The sequence below is a fragment of the Entelurus aequoreus genome, linkage group LG27 (genome assembly GCF_033978785.1).
Source record: "Entelurus aequoreus isolate RoL-2023_Sb linkage group LG27, RoL_Eaeq_v1.1, whole genome shotgun sequence".
Lineage (NCBI taxonomy): Eukaryota > Metazoa > Chordata > Actinopteri > Syngnathiformes > Syngnathidae > Entelurus > Entelurus aequoreus.
Genome location: NC_084757.1, coordinates 19,587,636 through 19,606,827, shown reverse-complemented (window position 1 = coordinate 19,606,827; position 19,192 = coordinate 19,587,636). Strand labels below are relative to the sequence as shown.

The 19,192-nt window shown below is 38.6% G+C and overlaps 1 protein-coding gene across 2 annotated transcripts in view; it reads right to left on the bottom strand.

The window, feature by feature from the left end:
* The window catches only part of trabd2b (TraB domain containing 2B), a 217,944-nt gene that overhangs the window by 57,801 nt on the left and 140,951 nt on the right, over positions 1-19,192 (bottom strand). For both annotated transcript variants that reach the window (XM_062038890.1, XM_062038891.1), the window contains exon 4: positions 17,105-17,279. In XM_062038890.1, the coding sequence (XP_061894874.1) occupies positions 17,105-17,279 (175 nt within the window). The remainder of the gene's footprint in view (positions 1-17,104; positions 17,280-19,192) is intronic.

Genomic DNA, 19,192 nt, shown 5'->3' with positions numbered 1-19,192 from the left:
ACGTAAGACATCCCATATGTGACAGTAGGATGAACAAATACACTACGTTACTAAGACTATAGTGGCCATTAACAGTTATCTTCTACAGCTGGGTTGCCCAAAGTGCGGCACAGAGGCCATCTGTGGTCCATGACTCGTTTGTCATCGGCCTAAGCACAATACAAACAACAAAAAATAGAAATCTCATTTGCCCCCCTCGTGGTGAAATCTATCAAAATTATGGTGGTCCCAAAAAGGAGGGATTTTTCAAATTGACTGTTTTGGTTTTAAAAGTACGCCCCCTCTGGTCAACATATGAAATAACAAGTGTGTGTCAACATTTGAAGTGCTCCCTCTCTGGCCAACATATGTAATAACAAGTGTGTGTAAGAAATTTAAATGCAACCCCTTTGGCCAAAATTGAAAAACATAAAATAAAAAAATAAAATGTATATACAGACATAATATAATAACTTGAAGTAAATAATGAAGATTAAAAACCAATTACAAACAAAAAATTAAAAATGAATAAATAAATAAAATAAAATATTCCTTTTTTTATATTTGCATCGTTTGTATATATTATTAATGTTGTAAATACAAATCTTTATATATCTAGAATGGGTGGTCTTAAAGAGGTAGGCATTTTTCAGAGGTCTCAAGAAGGTAAGAAATAAAAGTGTGTGTGTGTGTGTGTGTGTGTCTGTGTGTGTGTGTGTTGTGGAGGCATTCTCTTGGAATGAGCTGGTGGTTGGATTTGATTAGTAATTATTACACAATGGAGAAAGTGCAAAACAGCAGGGACCACATGAAGAAACATGCACAAACAGGGACATTCCACAAACTATAAACGATGTGTTTGCCTTGTATGTAAGATGACCTCTCTTTGGATAACATATTTTTTTAAAACAAAATGAATCATACTTTTTTGCTTTCAATATTAGTGATAGGCATCACCAATGGAGTTGTACCTCAGCTTTAGTCTTTTGAGATTCAAGCTGTCTCCCAGCTAATTGTTATGCTTCACTAGGGATGGGTACCTTTTACATTTGAACCGATATGGTATCAATCGCGAAATCCTGGGAATCCATAACGGCAATAAACGTTACTAAATTTTTGGTAATTTGTGTGCGTAAATAAAAAAAAATGTTTTTTATCAATAAAATCTTTGTGTAACATTTACAAATTAGCTGATTATAATAACTTCTGAGTCAATTTATTTCTGGCCATTGAAAACCTAGAGGCAAATTAAGTCAATTTTCAGTGCTGTTGGAGTAACAGCCAAATGTTAGTGTTAGGGATGTAATGTTTGAAAATGTTATATCAAAGTAATTCTTGCCAAAATTATCTTTATTATAATTGCAATATTGTTCCAATCCAATCCACTTTATTTATATAGCACATTTAAAAAAACAATAAAAGTTTCACAAAGTGCTGCACAGTAGTTCAAACATACATACAAGGAGAGTCAATCATATCAAACATTTACCGTATTTTCCGGACTATAAGGCGCACTTAAATTTTTTTTTTTCTCAAAACTCGACAGTGCGCCTTATAACCCGGTGCGCCTAATGTACGGAATAATTCTGGTTTTGCTTACTGACCTCCAAGCTATTTTATTTGGTACATAGTGTAGTGATAAGTGTGACCAGTAGATGGCAGTCAAACATTAGAGATATGTGTAGACTGCAATATGACTCAAGTAAACAACACCAACCTTTTATATATTCCATTGAAAATATAGAACATTACACATGGTGCTAAAAAATCTATCAAAATGTTTTAGTACCACTTTGGTAAGCTATGAAGCCACACCGCTTGATGGATTGTACTGTGCTTCAACATACGAGTATTATTATGGTGTGTGTATAAGGTAAGACATATTATCTGGCGTTTTGTTTCGCAATATTATGCAAAAGCAACTTTTCTTACTTTCTAGTACCTGCTGATATTTATTTGGAATCTGCATAAGTCCTGAAAATTTGAGCACGTCCGCCTTTGTAGTCCGTTCCGACACCGTAGTCGATAAGCTTCTTCTGTTATGGGACATTCATCCTCCGCTGTTGCCATTTCTAATATAAAATAGTGTTGAGTTTTTCCTTATATCTGCCATGAAAGCGCTAAAACATACCGGTGTAGTGAGTTTACATTACTCACCCAAGGAACTTTAGTTATTAGAGAGTTTCGGTTGGACGGTTTTTCACGGGACGCATTCCCGGCGGATGAGGAGATGCTGCTCCGTTGTTGATTTAAGTAAAGTCTGAATGTCATTAAAACCGTTAGCTCCATATTTTGACACTTCTTCCACTCCCGTCCTTGCACGCTACACCGCTACAACAAAGATGACGGGGAGGAGACGCTGTCAAAGGTGAGCCACGTAAATAAGACCGCCCACAAAACGGCACTTCTGGAAGCCACTGTCAGAAAGCGGCTTGAAGATGATCTGTAAAACATAATCTATGCAACATTTTGACCAAAGAACCACCATTACATGTTATGTAGACCACAAGGAAGTGTTTTACATTTAGAAAAAAAAAAAAAAAAAAAGACTCCTTTAATTCGCCCTATAATTCGGTGCGCCTTATATATGAAAAAATATTGCAAATTGACGTCGGCAGTGTGCCTATAGTCCGGAAAATACGGTACATTAAAATACAAAATATTTTAAGATGTTTGGGTTGGTGACCTGCTGTTTTTTTGTGCGGTGTAATTAAGTACTGTATTTTCCGGACTAAAAGCCACTACCTTTTTTCCAACGCTTCAATCCCTGCAGCTTATGAAAATGGTGCGGCTAATTTATGGATTTGTGTTCGCTAACGGCCATAACATTTTGTATTCAACAAATAATGTTCATATTACAGCGACGGAGACACTGAAACAGGGTGTGTTGTTGTTTGTGCTATGGCGTCATCTTTGGACGAGTTTGCTAATTGCAGGTTCTGTAGGTTGACAAAGCACTTCCTGTTTGGTGCTGGAAGTATATTCATCCATAGTGTTTCTGCTCGAAAAAAAATTCTTCATTCATCGCTCCAAGCAATGTTTGTAAGTTTTACAATTTAACAAAAACAATTCATACTCACTAAAACGTCCCATGTGGGATGTCTGTAGGAACATTTTCATGCATATTTGTACGTGCTATCGTAATGCATTCAAATTAGCGTTGTTAGCATAAGCGAATATGCTAACGCGTTTACAAGTGTCTGTGTTAGCATTCTTTTTGTATTGTTTCATATTCATAAATTCTCCATAACATCACCCTGGAGTTATTAGGTCTGTTTAGCTGATTGAAGAGCTACCTTCCGCAGCTAGTGGGTCCATGCGGATGACTTCTGTTTTGTTTGATAAGCTGTTTTACTGCCGTGTGGCAGGCAACGTTTGGAAACAATTAAGGTATCTAAATAAATATTTACCAAAAAAGTGTATTGCTATATACAAAACCCTATAAAGCCTATTACAATCTGGATGGTTCTTGTTCTCTTTGATCCGGAGAACACAACGTCCACAGTTTCCAAAAACAATTTAAAATGTGGACTCGTCAGACCACAGAACACTTTTCCACTTTGCATCAGTCCATCTTAGACCGGCGGCGTTTCTGGGTGTTGTCGATAAATGTATTTCGCTTTGCATAGTAGAGTTTTAACTTGCACTTACAGATGTAGCGACGAACTGTAGTTGCTGACTGTGTTTTTTCTGGAGTGTTCCTGAGCCCATGTGGTGATATCCTTTACACACTGATGTCGCTTTTTGATGCAGTACCGCCTGAGGGATCGAAGGTCCATAATATCATCGCTTACGTGCAGTGATTTCTCCAGATTCTCTGAACCTCTTGATGATATTACAGACCGTAGATGGTGAAATCCCTAAATTATTTGCAATTACTTCTTGAGAAATGTTGTTCTTAAACTGTTGGACATTTGTTCGACTAGCAACAAAGTCGCTAAAGTGGCAAGAACAATACTTCCTGTCTTCTTATTCTCTGGCAGAACAAGTGAATATGAGGCGTGTTAAGATGTATGGAAAACACTGTACAGTACGGAATGTTCTGCATTAATTGACACATTTTTGTTGTTGTTTTGAAGACTGTGTCTTCTGATTGAATGACTGTATCTGATTATGAGTCGCGTAAAGGGCATGATTTACTGCTTACGTTTCTTTTTAAAGATTTAAAGAGGCACAAATCATTGTCTGAGAGCTGGCAGTAATGGCCGTTGCCGCCCTTGACATGAGTCAACCGCAGCCAGCGCCTTCAAAACTGTCAAAGAACAGTAGATCAAAAAATGTATAATACATATATCAAAACCAGGCCAACCCTGCCTTGTAGTACCATCGTCAGACTCAGGAGACAACAGTGAGTCCGGAGGAGAAGCACATCCGAGCTTTGCCCTTACTTAATATTGTTCTTAGGATCAAGTTTTTTTTTCACTATTATAAATAAGTTGTAGCTTTGATGCTGTTGAGCTGTGTTTGTCCACACCTGTGTCCGACAGCTCCCACATCTGTAGCTGAGAGTGGAAGATCTCCAGGCTTCATTATTACATGTGTAGTAGCAAATACTTTTAAAAAATTTTTTATTGCTGTCAAATGTTCTTTAAAAAAATAATAAAAAAATTAAAATCTGATTTAAATTACCGTAATATCCGGACGATAAGGCGCACTTAAGATCCTTTTTGTTTCTCAAAACTCGACAGTGCGCCTTATAACCCGGTGCGCCTAATGTACTGAATAATTCTGGTTGTGCTTACCGACCTCGAAGCTATTTTATTTGATACATGGTGAAATGATAAGTGTGACCAGTAGATGATATGTGTAGACTGCAATATGATGGCAGTCAGACACAAGAGATACGTGTAGACTACAATATGACTCAAGTAAACAACACCAACATTTTATATGTTCCATTGAAAATACAGAACATTACACACGTCGCTCAAAATTCTATCAAAATGTTTTAGTACGACTTTGGTAAGCTATGAAGCCGCACCGCTTGATGGATTGTACTGTGCTTCAACATAGGAGTATTATTATGGTGTGTGTATAAGGTAAGACATTATCTGGGGTTTTGTTTCGCAATATTATGCAAAAGCAACTTTTCTCACCTTCTGGTACCCGCTGATCTGTATTTGGGATCTGCATAAGTCCTTCAAATTTGTCAGAAAGCAGCTTGAAGATGGTCTGTAAAACATAATCTATGCAACATTTTGACCAAAGAACCACCATTACATGTTATATAGACCACAAGGAAGTGTTTTACATTTAGAAAATAATAATATGACCCCTTTAAAGGCCTACTGAAATGAATTTTTTTTATTTAAACGGGGATAGCAGATCCATTCTATGTGTCATACTTGATCATTTCGCGATATTGCCATATTTTTGCTGAAAGGATTTAGTAGAGAACAACGACAATAAAGGTCGCAACTTTTGGTCGCTGATAAAAAAAAAAAAGCCTTGCCTATACCGGAAGTAGAGTGACGTCATCGGAGGAAGGACTCCTCACATTTTCCCATTGTTTACAATGCAGCGAGAGAGATTCGGACCGAGAAAGCGACGATTACCCCATTAATTTGAGCAAGGATGAAAGATTTGTGGATGAGGAAAGTGAGAGTGAAGGACTACAGTGCAGTGCAGGACGTATCTTTTTTCGCTCTGACCGTAACTTAGGTACAAGCTGGTTCATTGGATTCCACACTTTCTCCTTTTTCTATTGTGGATCACGGATTTGTATTTTAAACCACCTCGGATACTATATCCTCTTGAAAATGAGAGTCGAGAACGCGAAATGGACATTCAAAGTGACTTTTATCTCCACGACAATACATCGGTGAAGCTCTTTAGCTACTGAGCTAACGTGATAGCATCGGGCTCAAATGCAGATAGAAACAAAATAAATAAATCCCTGACTGGAAGGATAGACAGAAGATCAACAATACTATTAAACCATGGACATGTAAATACACGGTTAAAAATTCCCAGCTTGGCGAAGCTTAACAATGCTGTTGCTAACGATGCCATTGAAGCTATCTTAGCAACGGGACCTCACAGAGCTATGATAAACACATTAGCGCTCCACCTACGCCAGCCAGCCCTCATCTGCTCATCAACACCCGTGCTCACCTGCGTTCCAGCGATCGACGGAAGGACGAAGGACTTCACCCGATCATCCGTGCGGTCGGCGGCTAGCGTCGGCTAGCGCATCTGCTATCCAAGTCAAAGTCCTCCTGGTTGTGTTGCTACAGCCAGCCGCTAATACACCGATCCCACCTACAACTTTCTTCTTTGCAGTCTTCATTGTTCATTAAACAAATTGCAAAAGATTCACCAACACAGATGTCCAGAATACTGTGGAATTTTGAGATGAAAACAGAGCTTTTTTGTATTGGATTCAATGGGGTAGCAATACTTCCGTTTCAACGATTAACGTCACGCGCATACGTCATCATATATAGACGTTTTCAACCGGAAGTTTAGCGGGAAATTTAAAATTGCAATTTATAAGTTAACCCGGCCGTATTGGCATGTGTTGCAATGTTAAGATTTCATCATCGATATATAAACTATCAGACTGCGTGGTCGGTAGTAGTGGGTTTCAGTAGGCCTTTAATGCGCCCTATAATCCGGTGCGCCTTTATTTATGAAAAAAGATCAAAAATATACCATTCATCGGCCTTATAATCCGGTGCGCCCTATGGTCCAGAAAATATGGTAACTTAAATTTAAATTAACTTAAAAAGACCCCATTATTAGGACACAAATGCAATTTTTAATTCTGCTGCTTGATATTAGTTAGGGATCCTTTTATGGCAAAAGGTGGATACACAAGTGAATATCATTTGGCCATACGAATCCCCATTCGCCCCATTGGTCACGGTTTACCTGACACATGAAACGTGAATAATTGGGGGTGCACTATCCACTTTAACCACCAGATGGCAGTAAAGTGTTATATAAGTTAAAACATGTTTTGTGGCAAATCCAACTTTGACCCCAGCGTCAGCTGCTGTATAGAGTCGCACTTTCCATCATTTTCAGCATTGCAAAACAATCAACCCCTTTCTTCCTTTCATTTGAGATCCACCCAGGAATAGGGCCATATGACTCCCGTCCCTACTGTAATTCACTTCTGGAACAGTTTGGGGTACTCTGCCATTTGCATTAAGAAGCTGTTAGAGAAAGGGAATAACTTAAAACAATGTACAGTATGCAGATGTACTTAGATGTGAGGGTTTTTTTCTGCACAAAAAGGTACTTCCAGTCAGGAAGGTGTAGGTGTGCAAGAGTGGACAAAGATGGATTTTCAGGCTGAGCCACTTTATACACATGTCGTATAGTTTAATTACCCTAAGTAAAAACTCCTGCATTGGACAGATGTAACTAGAGAGGGTCTTGACCTCGTTGCCGCTTTTTCCGACTGTTTTTGTTCTCCACTCTGAACTGGTTACTGTGTATGCACATTATTGTATTGGCATAGTGCGGGGGTCAGCAACCCGCGGCTGTCGAGCCGCATGCGGCTCTTTAGTGCCGCCCTAGTGGCTCCCTGGAGCATTTTGAAGAAAGGATTGAAAATGAAAAAAGATGGGGTATTTTAGTATATTTTTTGTTTGAGGACAAACATGACACAAACCTTCCCAATCGTTAGAAAGCCCACTGTTTAATATGTTTGTGTGTATGCTTCACTGATGAGAGTATTTGGTGAACATCGTTTTGTCCTACTAATTTCGGCGGTTCTTGAACTCACCATGGTGTGGACTGTGACGCAACAGTTTCTTTACATGTAAAATATTCCACTCTGTCTCATTTTGTCCTCCAAACATTTTATGTTGTGCGTGAATGCACCAAGGTGAGCTTTGTTGATGTTATTGACATGTTGGAGTGCTAATCAGGCATACTTGGTCACTGCAGGACCGCAAGCTAATCAATGCTAATATGCTATTTAGGCTAGCTGTATTATTATGCCTCATTTGGAGGTATTTTTGAGCTCATTTAATATCCTTTACTTTTATCCTCTTTGTATATAATTTAGTTTTGCGTGTCTCATGACACATTTTCTATATGAAATATTGGCTGCATTTCTGATTGTTGTTTGTGTGCCATGTTGTTCCAGACCACAGCAAACATCACTTAGCTTGCCAAAGATTGTAATAAATCTATTACAAGAAGACAGCCTGCCGTTTCCTTTAACTTGGACACACACATCTATACATTTGGCCATTAAAAGCCAGTAATTTCCAGGAGTTATCTCACCTTCTGAGTAGCCTCTGATTTACTAATGGTTTCTAATGTTGTAAAAATGTGTAAAATAAATATTATATTTTAACATTTCTGTCAACGAAGATTTGCTTCAGCCTGCGACACATAGTCATTTTGATAGTAGGCTATTATAGCTAATATAAACATTTACGTCATGTGTTGCCTTCATTATAAGATTTATAAACGGCTTTTCATTTTTTGCGGCTCCAGACAGATTTGTTTTTTGTATTTTTGGTCCGATATGGCTCTTTCAACGTTTTTGGTTGCCGACCCCTAGCATAGTGGTTGTGCAGTGCATAACACAGATTTTAGTATATTACAACTCTATTATTTTTATGGGACTACATGGACGCTTGCATGTTTATCACTCAAAACATGGCTAAGACACACACAGGAAATAAATATTGAGTTGGCTATAATAGCTTGCACTCCTCTGGTAACACACGTGTGTTCATTATGTCCTCTTATTGACTATCCCGGGGGTCAGCAACCCGCGGCTCCCAGGAGCATTTTTAAAAAAGGATTGAAAATGGAAAAAGATGGGGGAAAAATTTTTTTGTTTGTTTTAGTATGGTTTTTGTTTAAAGGCCTACTGAAATGATTTTTTTTTTATTCAAACGGGGATAGCAGATCCATTCTATGTGTCATACTTGATCATTTCGCGATATTGCCATATTTTTGCTGAAAGGATTTAGTAGAGAACCTTGACGATAAAGTTCGCAACTTTTGGTCGCTGATAAAAAAAGCCTTGCCTGTACCGGACGTCACAAGTTGAAGGGCTCCTCACATTTCCCCATTGTTTACACCAGCAGCGAGAGCGATTTGGACCGAGAAAGTAATGATTACCCCATTAATTTGAGCGAGGATGAAAGATTCGTGGATGAGGAACGTGAGAGTGAAGGACTAGAGTGCAGTGCAGGACGTATCTTTTTTCGCTCTGACCGTAACTTAGGTACAAGGGCTCATAGGATTCCACACTTTCTCCTTTTTCTATTGTGGATCACGGATTTGTATTTTAAACCACCTCGGATACTATATCCTCTTGAAAATGAGAGTCGAGAACGCGAAATGGACATTCACAGTGACTTTTATCTCCACGACAATACATCAGTGAAACACTTTAGCTACGGAGCTAACGTGATAGCATCGGGCTTAAATGCAGATAGAAACAAAATAAATAAACCCCTGACTGGAAGGATAGACAGAAAATCAACAATACTATTAAACCATGGACATGTAACTACACGGTTAATGCTTTCCAGCCTGACGAAGCTTAACAATGCTGTTGCTAACGACGCCATTGAAGCTAACTTAGCAACGGGACCTCACAGAGCTATGCTAAAAACATTAGCGCTCCACCTACGCCAGCCTGCCCTCATCTGCTCACCAACACCCGTGCTCACCTGCGTTCCAGCGATCGACGGAGCGACGAAGTACTTCACCCGATCATAGATGCGGTCGGCGGCCCGGAGACGGAGGAAGTCAAGGTGAGGTCGGCGGCTAGCGCGTCTGCTATCCATCCCAAAGTTCTCCTGGTTGTGTTGCTGCAGCCAGCCACTAATACACCGATCCCACCTACAACTTTCTTTTTTGCAGTCTTCATTGTTCATTAAACAAATTGCAAAAGATTCACCAACACAGATGTCCAGAATACTGTGGAATTTTGCGATGAAAACAGAGCTTTTTGTATCGGATACAATGTTGTACCTATACTTCCGCTTCAACGATTGACGTCACACGCATACGTCATAGTATCAATCAATCAATCAAGCAATATTTATTTATATAGCCCTAAATCACAAGTGTCTCAAAGGGCTGTACAAGCCACAACGACATCCTCGGTACAGAGCCCACATACGGGCAAGGAAACATAGACGTTTTCAACCGGAAGTTTAGCGGGAAATTTAAAATTGCACTTTATAAGTTAACCCGGCCGTATTGGCATGTGTTGCAATGTTAAGATTTCATCATTGATATATAAACTATCAGACTGCGTGGTCGGTAGTAGTGGGTTTCAGTAGGTCTTTAAATGTATAATGTGTAAAATAAATATTACATTTCAACATTTTTGTCAACGAAGATTTGCTTCAGCCCGCGACACATACCGTATTTTCCGCACCATAAGGCGCCCCGTGTTATTAGCCGCACGTTTAATGAACGGAATATTTCAAAACTTTGTTTACCTATTAGCCGCCCCGTGCTATTAGCCGCACCTACGCTACGCTAAAGGGAATGTCAACAAAACAGTCAGATAGGTCAGTCAAACTTTAATAATATATTACAAACCAGCGTTCTAACAACTCTGTTCACTCCCAAAATGTAATGTACAAATGTGCAATCACAAAAATAGTAACACTCAAAATAGTGCAGAGCAATAGCAACATCAATAACTCGACGTTGCTCATACGTTAGTGTCACACAACACACAAAATAAACATTTAAAGCTCACTTTCTGAAGTTATTACTCATCCACAAATCCCTCGAATTCTTCTTCTTTGGTGTGCTTCACTTGTTTTTTGACACCATCGATGATGTGGACGCGCATGCAGTCGTAGATCAACAGGAACGGCGCTGCGTGAAAAAAGTCACCCGGTGTCTTCGCGTAAACGTCTATCAACCACTCGCTCATCTTTTCTTCATCCATCCATCCCTTCGAGATAGCTTTTATGATGACGCCGGCTGGAAAGTTCTCTTTTGGCAAGGTCTTCCTTTTAAATATCACCGTGGGTGGAAGTTTCTGGCCGTTAGCATGGCAAGCTAGAACCACAGTAGGACGACTTCTCATTCCCTGTGGTGCGAATATTCACCGTACGTGCTCCCGTTGTATCCACAGTGCGGTTCACAGGAATATCAAAAGTCAGTGGAACCTTGTACGCGTGTCTCTTAGTAGGAGACATTTTGTTGTCTTTACAGAAACACACAAATGAAATGAAAGGTAATATCCGCGCGCTTCTTCTTCTACGGGGGCGGGTGCTCACCCTGGCGGTTGCTTACAGTAGAAGAAGAAGCGCTTCCTCTTCTATGGGGGCGGTTGCTTACCGTAGAAGAAGAAGCGCTTCCTCTTTTACGGGGAAAAAGATGGCGGCTGTTTACCGTAGTTGCGAGACCTAAACTTTATGAAAATAAATATGAATATTAATCCATATATAAGGCGCACCGGGTTATTAGCCGCACTGTCTGCTTTTGAGAAAAATTGTGGTTTTTAGGTGCAGCTTATGGTGCGGAAAATACGGTACTCATTGTGATAGTAGGCTATTATAGCTAATATAGACACTTCATGTGTTTCCTTCATTTTAAGATTTATATACGGCTTTTCATTTTTTGCGACTCCAGACAGATTAGTTTTTTGTAGTTTTGGTCCAATATGGCTCTTTCAACGTTTTGGGTTGCCGACCCCTGGACTATACGATCAGGTTCTTGACTTTCTACAATATTTTGGATTGTGTCTGTGGGAATTTTGTGCATTTGAGGAGAGGCAATGGCAATCACTACTTCCATGCAGGTGTTCTTCCACGCCAAAACCATCCAAGCATGCCATTAAGGGCCTTGTTGGAAGAGTCTTGACCAAATTGTCCCCACAAAGTTAGAAGAGGAGGTGACACGATACACAAACTAACCATGAATATTTATCTTCAATAACCATGTTATTGTTCCTCCTACGTCCTCTGATCTTTTTCTAATTCTAAAACACGTCTGGTTAAATCCTCAATACTTTTTACACATTCTCTAAACCCCAAAGTTGTTTTGCGGTTTGTGCCTTAAAGTCAGTTAAGTAAGAACAGACGGGATTTCAGTGTGCTATTCTGGAAAAAATGTGCTACCCAGGCTGTCGTTTGGTGCTCCATGGCATCGAGTGGCGGATAAAACTTCACAGCTTTTTAAAGCCAAAACCAGCGACGGGCCAAACATCTGAAGCTCAAGTGAGACAGGAAGCTTTGTGATTTGAGCATAAGAAAAACTCATTTAAAAACGCGACTCATTAGGTATTTTGCATTAAATTAACTTACAGTTTGAAACACTTGTATCTTTATAAAACTATAAACTTCCCATACTTTATGCCTCTATGTATTGATAGCCATGACTAAATATCTGTTAACACAAATGAGTACCTGCAAGGTGGTAATTGTGTCATGGTCTAGGGCTGCATGAGTGTTGATGCCACAGAGGAGCTGTGGTTCATCAAACTTAATTTGTACAGGTTCACTGTGAGGTGTCCTCACCTGTGTTGCCAGCGATTTGAACAATAATGGCTGTGAGTTGACTAAAGTTTCCTCTTTGGTCCGGAGGACACGACGTCCACAGTTTCCAAAAACAATTTGAAATGTGGACTCGTCAGACCACAGAACACTTTTCCACTTTGTATCAGTCCATCTTAGATGAGCTCAGGCCCAGCGAAGCTGACGGCGTTTCCGGGTGTTGTTGATAAACGGTTTTCGCCTTGCATAGGAGAGTTTTAACTTGCACTTACAGATGTAGCGACCAACTGTAGTTACTGACAGAGGGTTTCTGAAGTGTTCCTGAGCCCATGTGGTGATATCCTTTACACTCTGATGTCGCTTGTTGATGCAGTACAGCCTGAGGGATCGAAGGTCACGGGCTTAGCTGCTTACGTGCAGTGATTTCTCCAGATTCTCTGAACCCTTTGATGATATTACGGAGCGTAGATGGTGAAATCCCTAAATTCCTTGCAATAGCTGGTTGAGAAAGGTTTTTGTTAAACTGTTCAACAATTTGCTCACGCATTTGTTGACAAAGTGGTGACCCTCGCCCCATCCTTGTTTGTGAATGACTGAGCATTTCACGGAATCTACTTTTATACCCAATCATGGCACCCACCTGTTCACAATTTGCCTGTTCACCTGTGGGATGTTCCAAATAAGTGTTTGATGAGCATTCCTCAACTGTATCAGTATTTATTGCCACCTTTCCCAACTTCTTTGTCACGTGTTGCTGGCATCAAATTCTAAAGTTAATGATTATTTCCCAAAAAAAAAAATGTTTATCAGTTTGAACATCAAATATGTTGTCTTTGTAGCATATTCAACTGAATATGGGTTGAAAATGATTTGCAAATCATTGTATTCCGTTTATATTTACATCTAACCCAATTTCCCAACTCATATGGAAACGGGGTTTGTGATCAAAATTTGCCCTTGCGACCTCAAAGGCACAACCATGTATGTCAAAATGACGCCATGCGCGTGTTTATTATAGGCGAGAATTTCGGCACTATTCTAAGGCAATAGCCAGCTCACTCAAAAGCATGCACTACCTGTTTGTAGAAAGTGTAACACACACACACATGCACACACTTCCCTCAGGAGAAACACAATTCAAGAAGCATTAGCGAGGAATGCTAATTGAAACAAACAGCTCATGGTTCATTTGTAAGGTGGGAACGAGCTGTAATTGAGACTTTTAACTGTAAGCGTGTGTGTGTGTGTGTGTGTGTGTGTGTGCGTGTGTGTGTGTGTGTTCTTGTATTTCTACCCTTCTTGAGACATCAACAAGGAAAAGTACATTCCATATGAGGACCGGGGAACAAATTAGGACATAAATCTTGGTCCCAATACGGAAAACCATTGCAACTGATAGAGAATGTCTTATGTGTACTCCTGGTAGTGAAATATATCAAAATTAGGGTGGTCCCAAAAAGGAGGGATTTTTCAAATTGACTGTGTCGGTTTTAAAAGTGCTCCCCCTCTGGTCAACATATGAAATAACAAGTGTGTGTAAGAAATCAAAATGCGCCCCCTTTGGCCAAAATTAATTAAAACAATCATTATTACTTTTTAATGCAAAATGGCGACATTTATCCTATAAAACTCTGACTTTTATCACAATATTGCCTATTTTTTTGTTGTTCTTGTAAAATAGTGAAATTTTTTGAGTAAAATTATGATTTTTTGTCTGGTAAAATTCCGATTATTATTATAATATTGCCAACATTTTTAAGTTTTCTTATAAAAGTGTGACTTTTGTCGAGTAAAACTACAACTCTTTTCATAAAATTGCCAAAATTCAAAGCTTTTTCTTGTAAAATTGCGACTGTTATTGAGTAAAATTCCAACTTTTATAATAATATTGCACAAATGTTAAATTTTTCTTGTAAAATTTTGACCTGCGTTGAGTAAAATTACGACTTGTATTATAATACTGCCAAAATTCTAAGTTGTTCTTGTAAAATTGTGACCTTTTTCTTGTAAAATTCCAACTCATTTTTCACAAGTTTTTTTATGTTTGCATAGTATGTATATATTATTAATGTTGTAAATGCAAATCTTTATATATCTAAGAAGGGTGGTCCTAAAGAGTTAGGCATTATTTGGAAGTGTCAAGAACGTAACAAATATGTGTGTGTGTGTGTGTGTGTTCTTGTATTTCTACCCTTCTTGAGACATCAACAAGGAAAAGTACATTCCATATGAGGACCGGGGAACAAATTAGGACATAAATCATGGTCCCAATACGGAAAACCATTGAATCTAATAGAGAATGTCTCTTTTGCACCCCTGGTGGTGAAATCTATCAAAATTAGGGTGGTCCCAAAAAGTAGGGATTTTTCAAATTGACTGTGTGTCTGTTTTAAAAGTGCTCCTCCTCTGGTCAACATATGAAATAACAAGTGTGTGTAAAAATGTGAAGTGCTCCCCCTCTGGCCAACATATGTAATAACAAGTGTGTGTAAGAAATCAAAATGCGCCCCCTTTGGCCAAAATTAATAAGAACAATCATTATTACTTTTTAAATGCAAAATGGGGACATTTGTCCTATAAAATTCTGACTTTTATCACAATATTGCCTATTTTTTTGTTGTTCTTGTAAAAGAGTGAAATTTTTTGAGAAAATTATGATTTTTGTCAAGTAAAATTATGATTATTATTATAATATTGCCAACATTTTTAAGTTTTCTTATAAAATTGTAACTTTTGTCGAATAAAACTACGACTCTTTTCATAAAATTGCCAAAATTCAAAGCTTTTTCTTGTAAAATTGCGACTGTTATTGAGTAAAATTCCAACTTTTATCATAATATTGCACAAATGTTAAATTTTTCTTGTAAAATTTTGACTTACGTTGAGTAAAATTACGACTTGTATTATAATACTGCCAAAATTCTAAGTGGTTCTTGTAAAATTGTGACTCATTCCTACTCATTTTTCACAAATGTTTTTATGTTTGCATAGTATGTATATATTATTAATGTTGTGAATACAAATCTTTATATATCTAAAAAGGGTGGTCCTAAAGAGTTAGGCATTATTTGGAGGTCTCAAGAACGCAACAAATACAAGAGTGTGTTTGTGTGTGAGTGTGTGTGTGTGTGTGTGTGTGTGTGTGTGTGTGTGTGTGTGTGTGTGTGTGTGTGTGTGTGTGTGTGTGTGTGTGTGTGTGTGTGTGTGTGTGTGTGTGTGTGTGTGTGTGTGTGTGTGTGCGCGTTCTTGTATTTCTACCCATCTTGAGACATCAACAACGAAAAGTACCTTCCATATGAGGACCGGTGAACAAGTTAGGACATAAATTATGGTCCCAATACGGAAAACCATTGCATCTAATAGAGAATGTCTCATTTGCACCCCTGGTGGTGAAATCTATCAAAATTAGGGTGGTCCCAAAAAGGAGGGATTTTTCAAATTGACTGTGTGTCTGTTTTAAAAGTGCCCCCCCTCTGGTCAACATATGAAATAACAAGTGTGTGTAAAAATTTGCAGTGATGCCCCTCTGGCCAATATATGTAATAAGTGTGTGTAAGAAATTGAAATTGCCCCCCCTTTGGCCAAAATTAATTTAAAAAAATAAAATAAATATGTATATTGAGACATACTGCAATAACTTGAAGTAAATAATGAAGAATAAAAACCAATAACAAATAAAACAATTACAAAAATAATGAATTAACTAAAAGCAGTCTTTTTCTCACAATGTGTCGAGTTTTTTCTTATAAAATTGGGAACAATTTTGTCATATTTTTTCTGTAATGTTGCAATATTTTCTCATAAAATTATTACTTTTTAATGCAAAATGGCGACATTTGTCATATAAAATTCTGACTTCTATCACAATATTGCCAATTTTTTTGTTGTTCTTGTAAAATAGCGACATTTTTTGAGTATAATTAAGACTTGTGTCACAATTTTGCCAAGTAAAATTCTGATTATTATTGTAATATTGCCAACATCTTACAGTTGTCTGATAAAATTGTGACTTTTGTCGAGTAAAAGGACGACTCTTTACATAAAATTGCCAAAATTAAAAGCTTTTTCTTGTAAATTTGCAACTGTGATTGAGTAAAATTCCGACTTTTATGATAATATTGCACAAATGTTCAGTTTTTCTTGTAAACTTTTGACTTGCGTTGAGTAAAATGACGACTTGTGTTATAATACTGCCAAAATTCTACGTTTTTCTTGTGAAATTGTGACCTTTTTCATGTGAAATTCCAACTCATTTTTCACAAGTTTAATTATGTTTGCATAATATGTACATATTATTCCATCCATCAATCCATTTTCTACCGCTTGCCCCTTTCAAGGTCGCGGGGGTGCTGTAGCCTATCTCGGCTGCATGTAAATACAAATCTTTATATCTCCAGAAAGGGTGGTCCTAAAGAGGTAGGCATTATTCGGAGGTCTAAAGAAAGTAACAAATACAAGAATGTGTGTGTATGTGTGTGTGCGTGAATGTGTGTGTGTGTGTGTGTATGTGTGTGTGTGTGTGTGTGTGTGTGTGTGTGTGTGTGTGTGTGTGTGTGTGTGTGTGTGTGTGTGTGTGTGTGTGTGTTAAAATGCATTAAAAAATCACATGTCCATGCCAAAGGCCTTAGAACCATCGTGTGGATTTGAGTGCAAACAAACAATTATTCTGTAGTTTTCCTCACCTGCACCAAAGGCGAAAAAGTAGGACTGGTTGGGGTTCCTCTGCAGCAGGGCGGACACGCGGCGTGCCATGCGCTCGTTGCGCTTGTAGATGAGCTCCTGGCGGAAGTAGCTGTCAATCTGCTGGGCCGTGGTGCGGTCGTGAGCTGGTAGGGAGCTGTTGATGAAGTGAGGCAACTGTCAGGGAAAGAAATGTTTCAAAGTTATTGTGGTAAGGCATTTAAAAAAGGCATGTCTCAAAATTGTACTGTATTGAACCGAATACAATCATTTTTTGTCCATAAAAAAATACTTATATGAGACAAATATGATTTTTTTGGCCTTCAAGGGACAGATCAAACATTTTTTTGCCAGTCTAAACTCTCCAAAGTGCTTCAAATCTGACATTTGCGCATCAGATTTGGGCCACATGAGTCACCAGTGAAGTTGGCACGTTGTGTAAATCGTAAATAAAAACAGAATACAATGATTTGCTAATCCTTTTCAACCTATATTCAATTGAATACACTGCAAAAACAAGATACTTAATGTTCAAACTGGAAAACTTTGTTATGTTTTGCAAATATTAGCTCATTTAGAATTTGATGACTGCAACATGTTTCAAAAAAGCTGGCACAAGTGGCAAAAAAGACTGAGAAAGTTGTAGAATGCTCATCAAACCCTTATTTGGAACATCCCACAGGTGAACAGGCTAATTGGGAACAGGTGGGTGCCATGATTGGGTATAAAAGCAGCTTCCATGAAATGCTCAGTCATTCACAAACAAGGATGGGGCGAGGGTCACCACTTTGTGAACAAATGCGTGAGCAAATTGTCAAACAGTTTAAGAACAACATTTCTCAACCAGCTATTGCAAGGAATTTAGGGATTTCACCATCTACGGTCCGTAATATCACCAAAAGGTTCAGAGAATCTGGAGAAATCACTGCACGTAAGCAGCTAAGCCCGTGACCTTGGATCCCTCAGGCGGTACTGCATCAAAAACCGACATCAGTGTGTAAAGGATATCACCACATGGGCTCAGGAACACTTCAGAAAACCACTGTCAGTAACTACAGTTGGTCGCTACATCTGTAAGTGCAAGTTAAAACTCTACTATGCAAAGCGAAAGCCATTTATCAACAACACCCAGAAACACCGCCGGCTTCGCTGGGCCCGAGCTCATCTAAGATGGACTGATGCAAAGTGGAAAAGTGTTCTGTGGTCTGACGAGTCCACATTTCAAATTGTTTTTGGAAACTGTGGACGTCGTGTCCTCCGGAACAAAAAGGAAAAGAACCATCCGGATTGTTATAGGAGCAAAGTTCAAAAGCCAGCATCTGTGAAGGTATGGGGGTGTATTAGTGCCCAAGGCATGGGTAACTTACACATCTGTGAAGGCACCATTAATGCTGAAAGGTACATACAGGTTTTGGAGCAACATATGTTGACATCCAAGCAACGTTATCATGGGCGCCCCTGCTTATTTCAGCAAGACAATGCCAAGTCACGTGTTACAACAGCGTGGCTTCATAGTAAAAGAGTGCAGGTACTAGACTGGCCTGCCTGTAGTCCAGACCTGTCTCCCATTGAAAATGTGTGGCGCATTATGAAGCCTAAAATTCCACAACGGAGATCCTGGACTGTTGAACAACTTAAGCTGTACATCAAGCAAGAATGGGAAAGAATTCCACCTGAAAAGCTTCAAAAATTGGTCTCCTCAGTTCCCAAACGTTTACTGAGTGTTGTTAAAAGGAAAGGCCATGTAACACAGTGGTAAAAATGCCCCTGTGCCAACTTTTTTGCAATGTGTTGCTGCCATTAAATTCTAAATTAATGATTATTTGCAAGAAAAAATTGTTTCTCAGTTCGAATATTAAATATCTTGTCTTTGCCGTCTATTATTTGAATATAAATTGAAAAGGATTAGCATTTCATTGTATTCTGTTTTTATTTACGATTTACACAACTTGCCAACTTCACTGCTTTTGGGTTTTATAATAAATAACAATTTTATTTGTAAACTAAACAGTCAGCTGGAAGAAAAACAGATTTAGTCCATTTTGGCCTGCAGTATAATCAGACAAAAAGACAAGTGGTCTTATATTTGG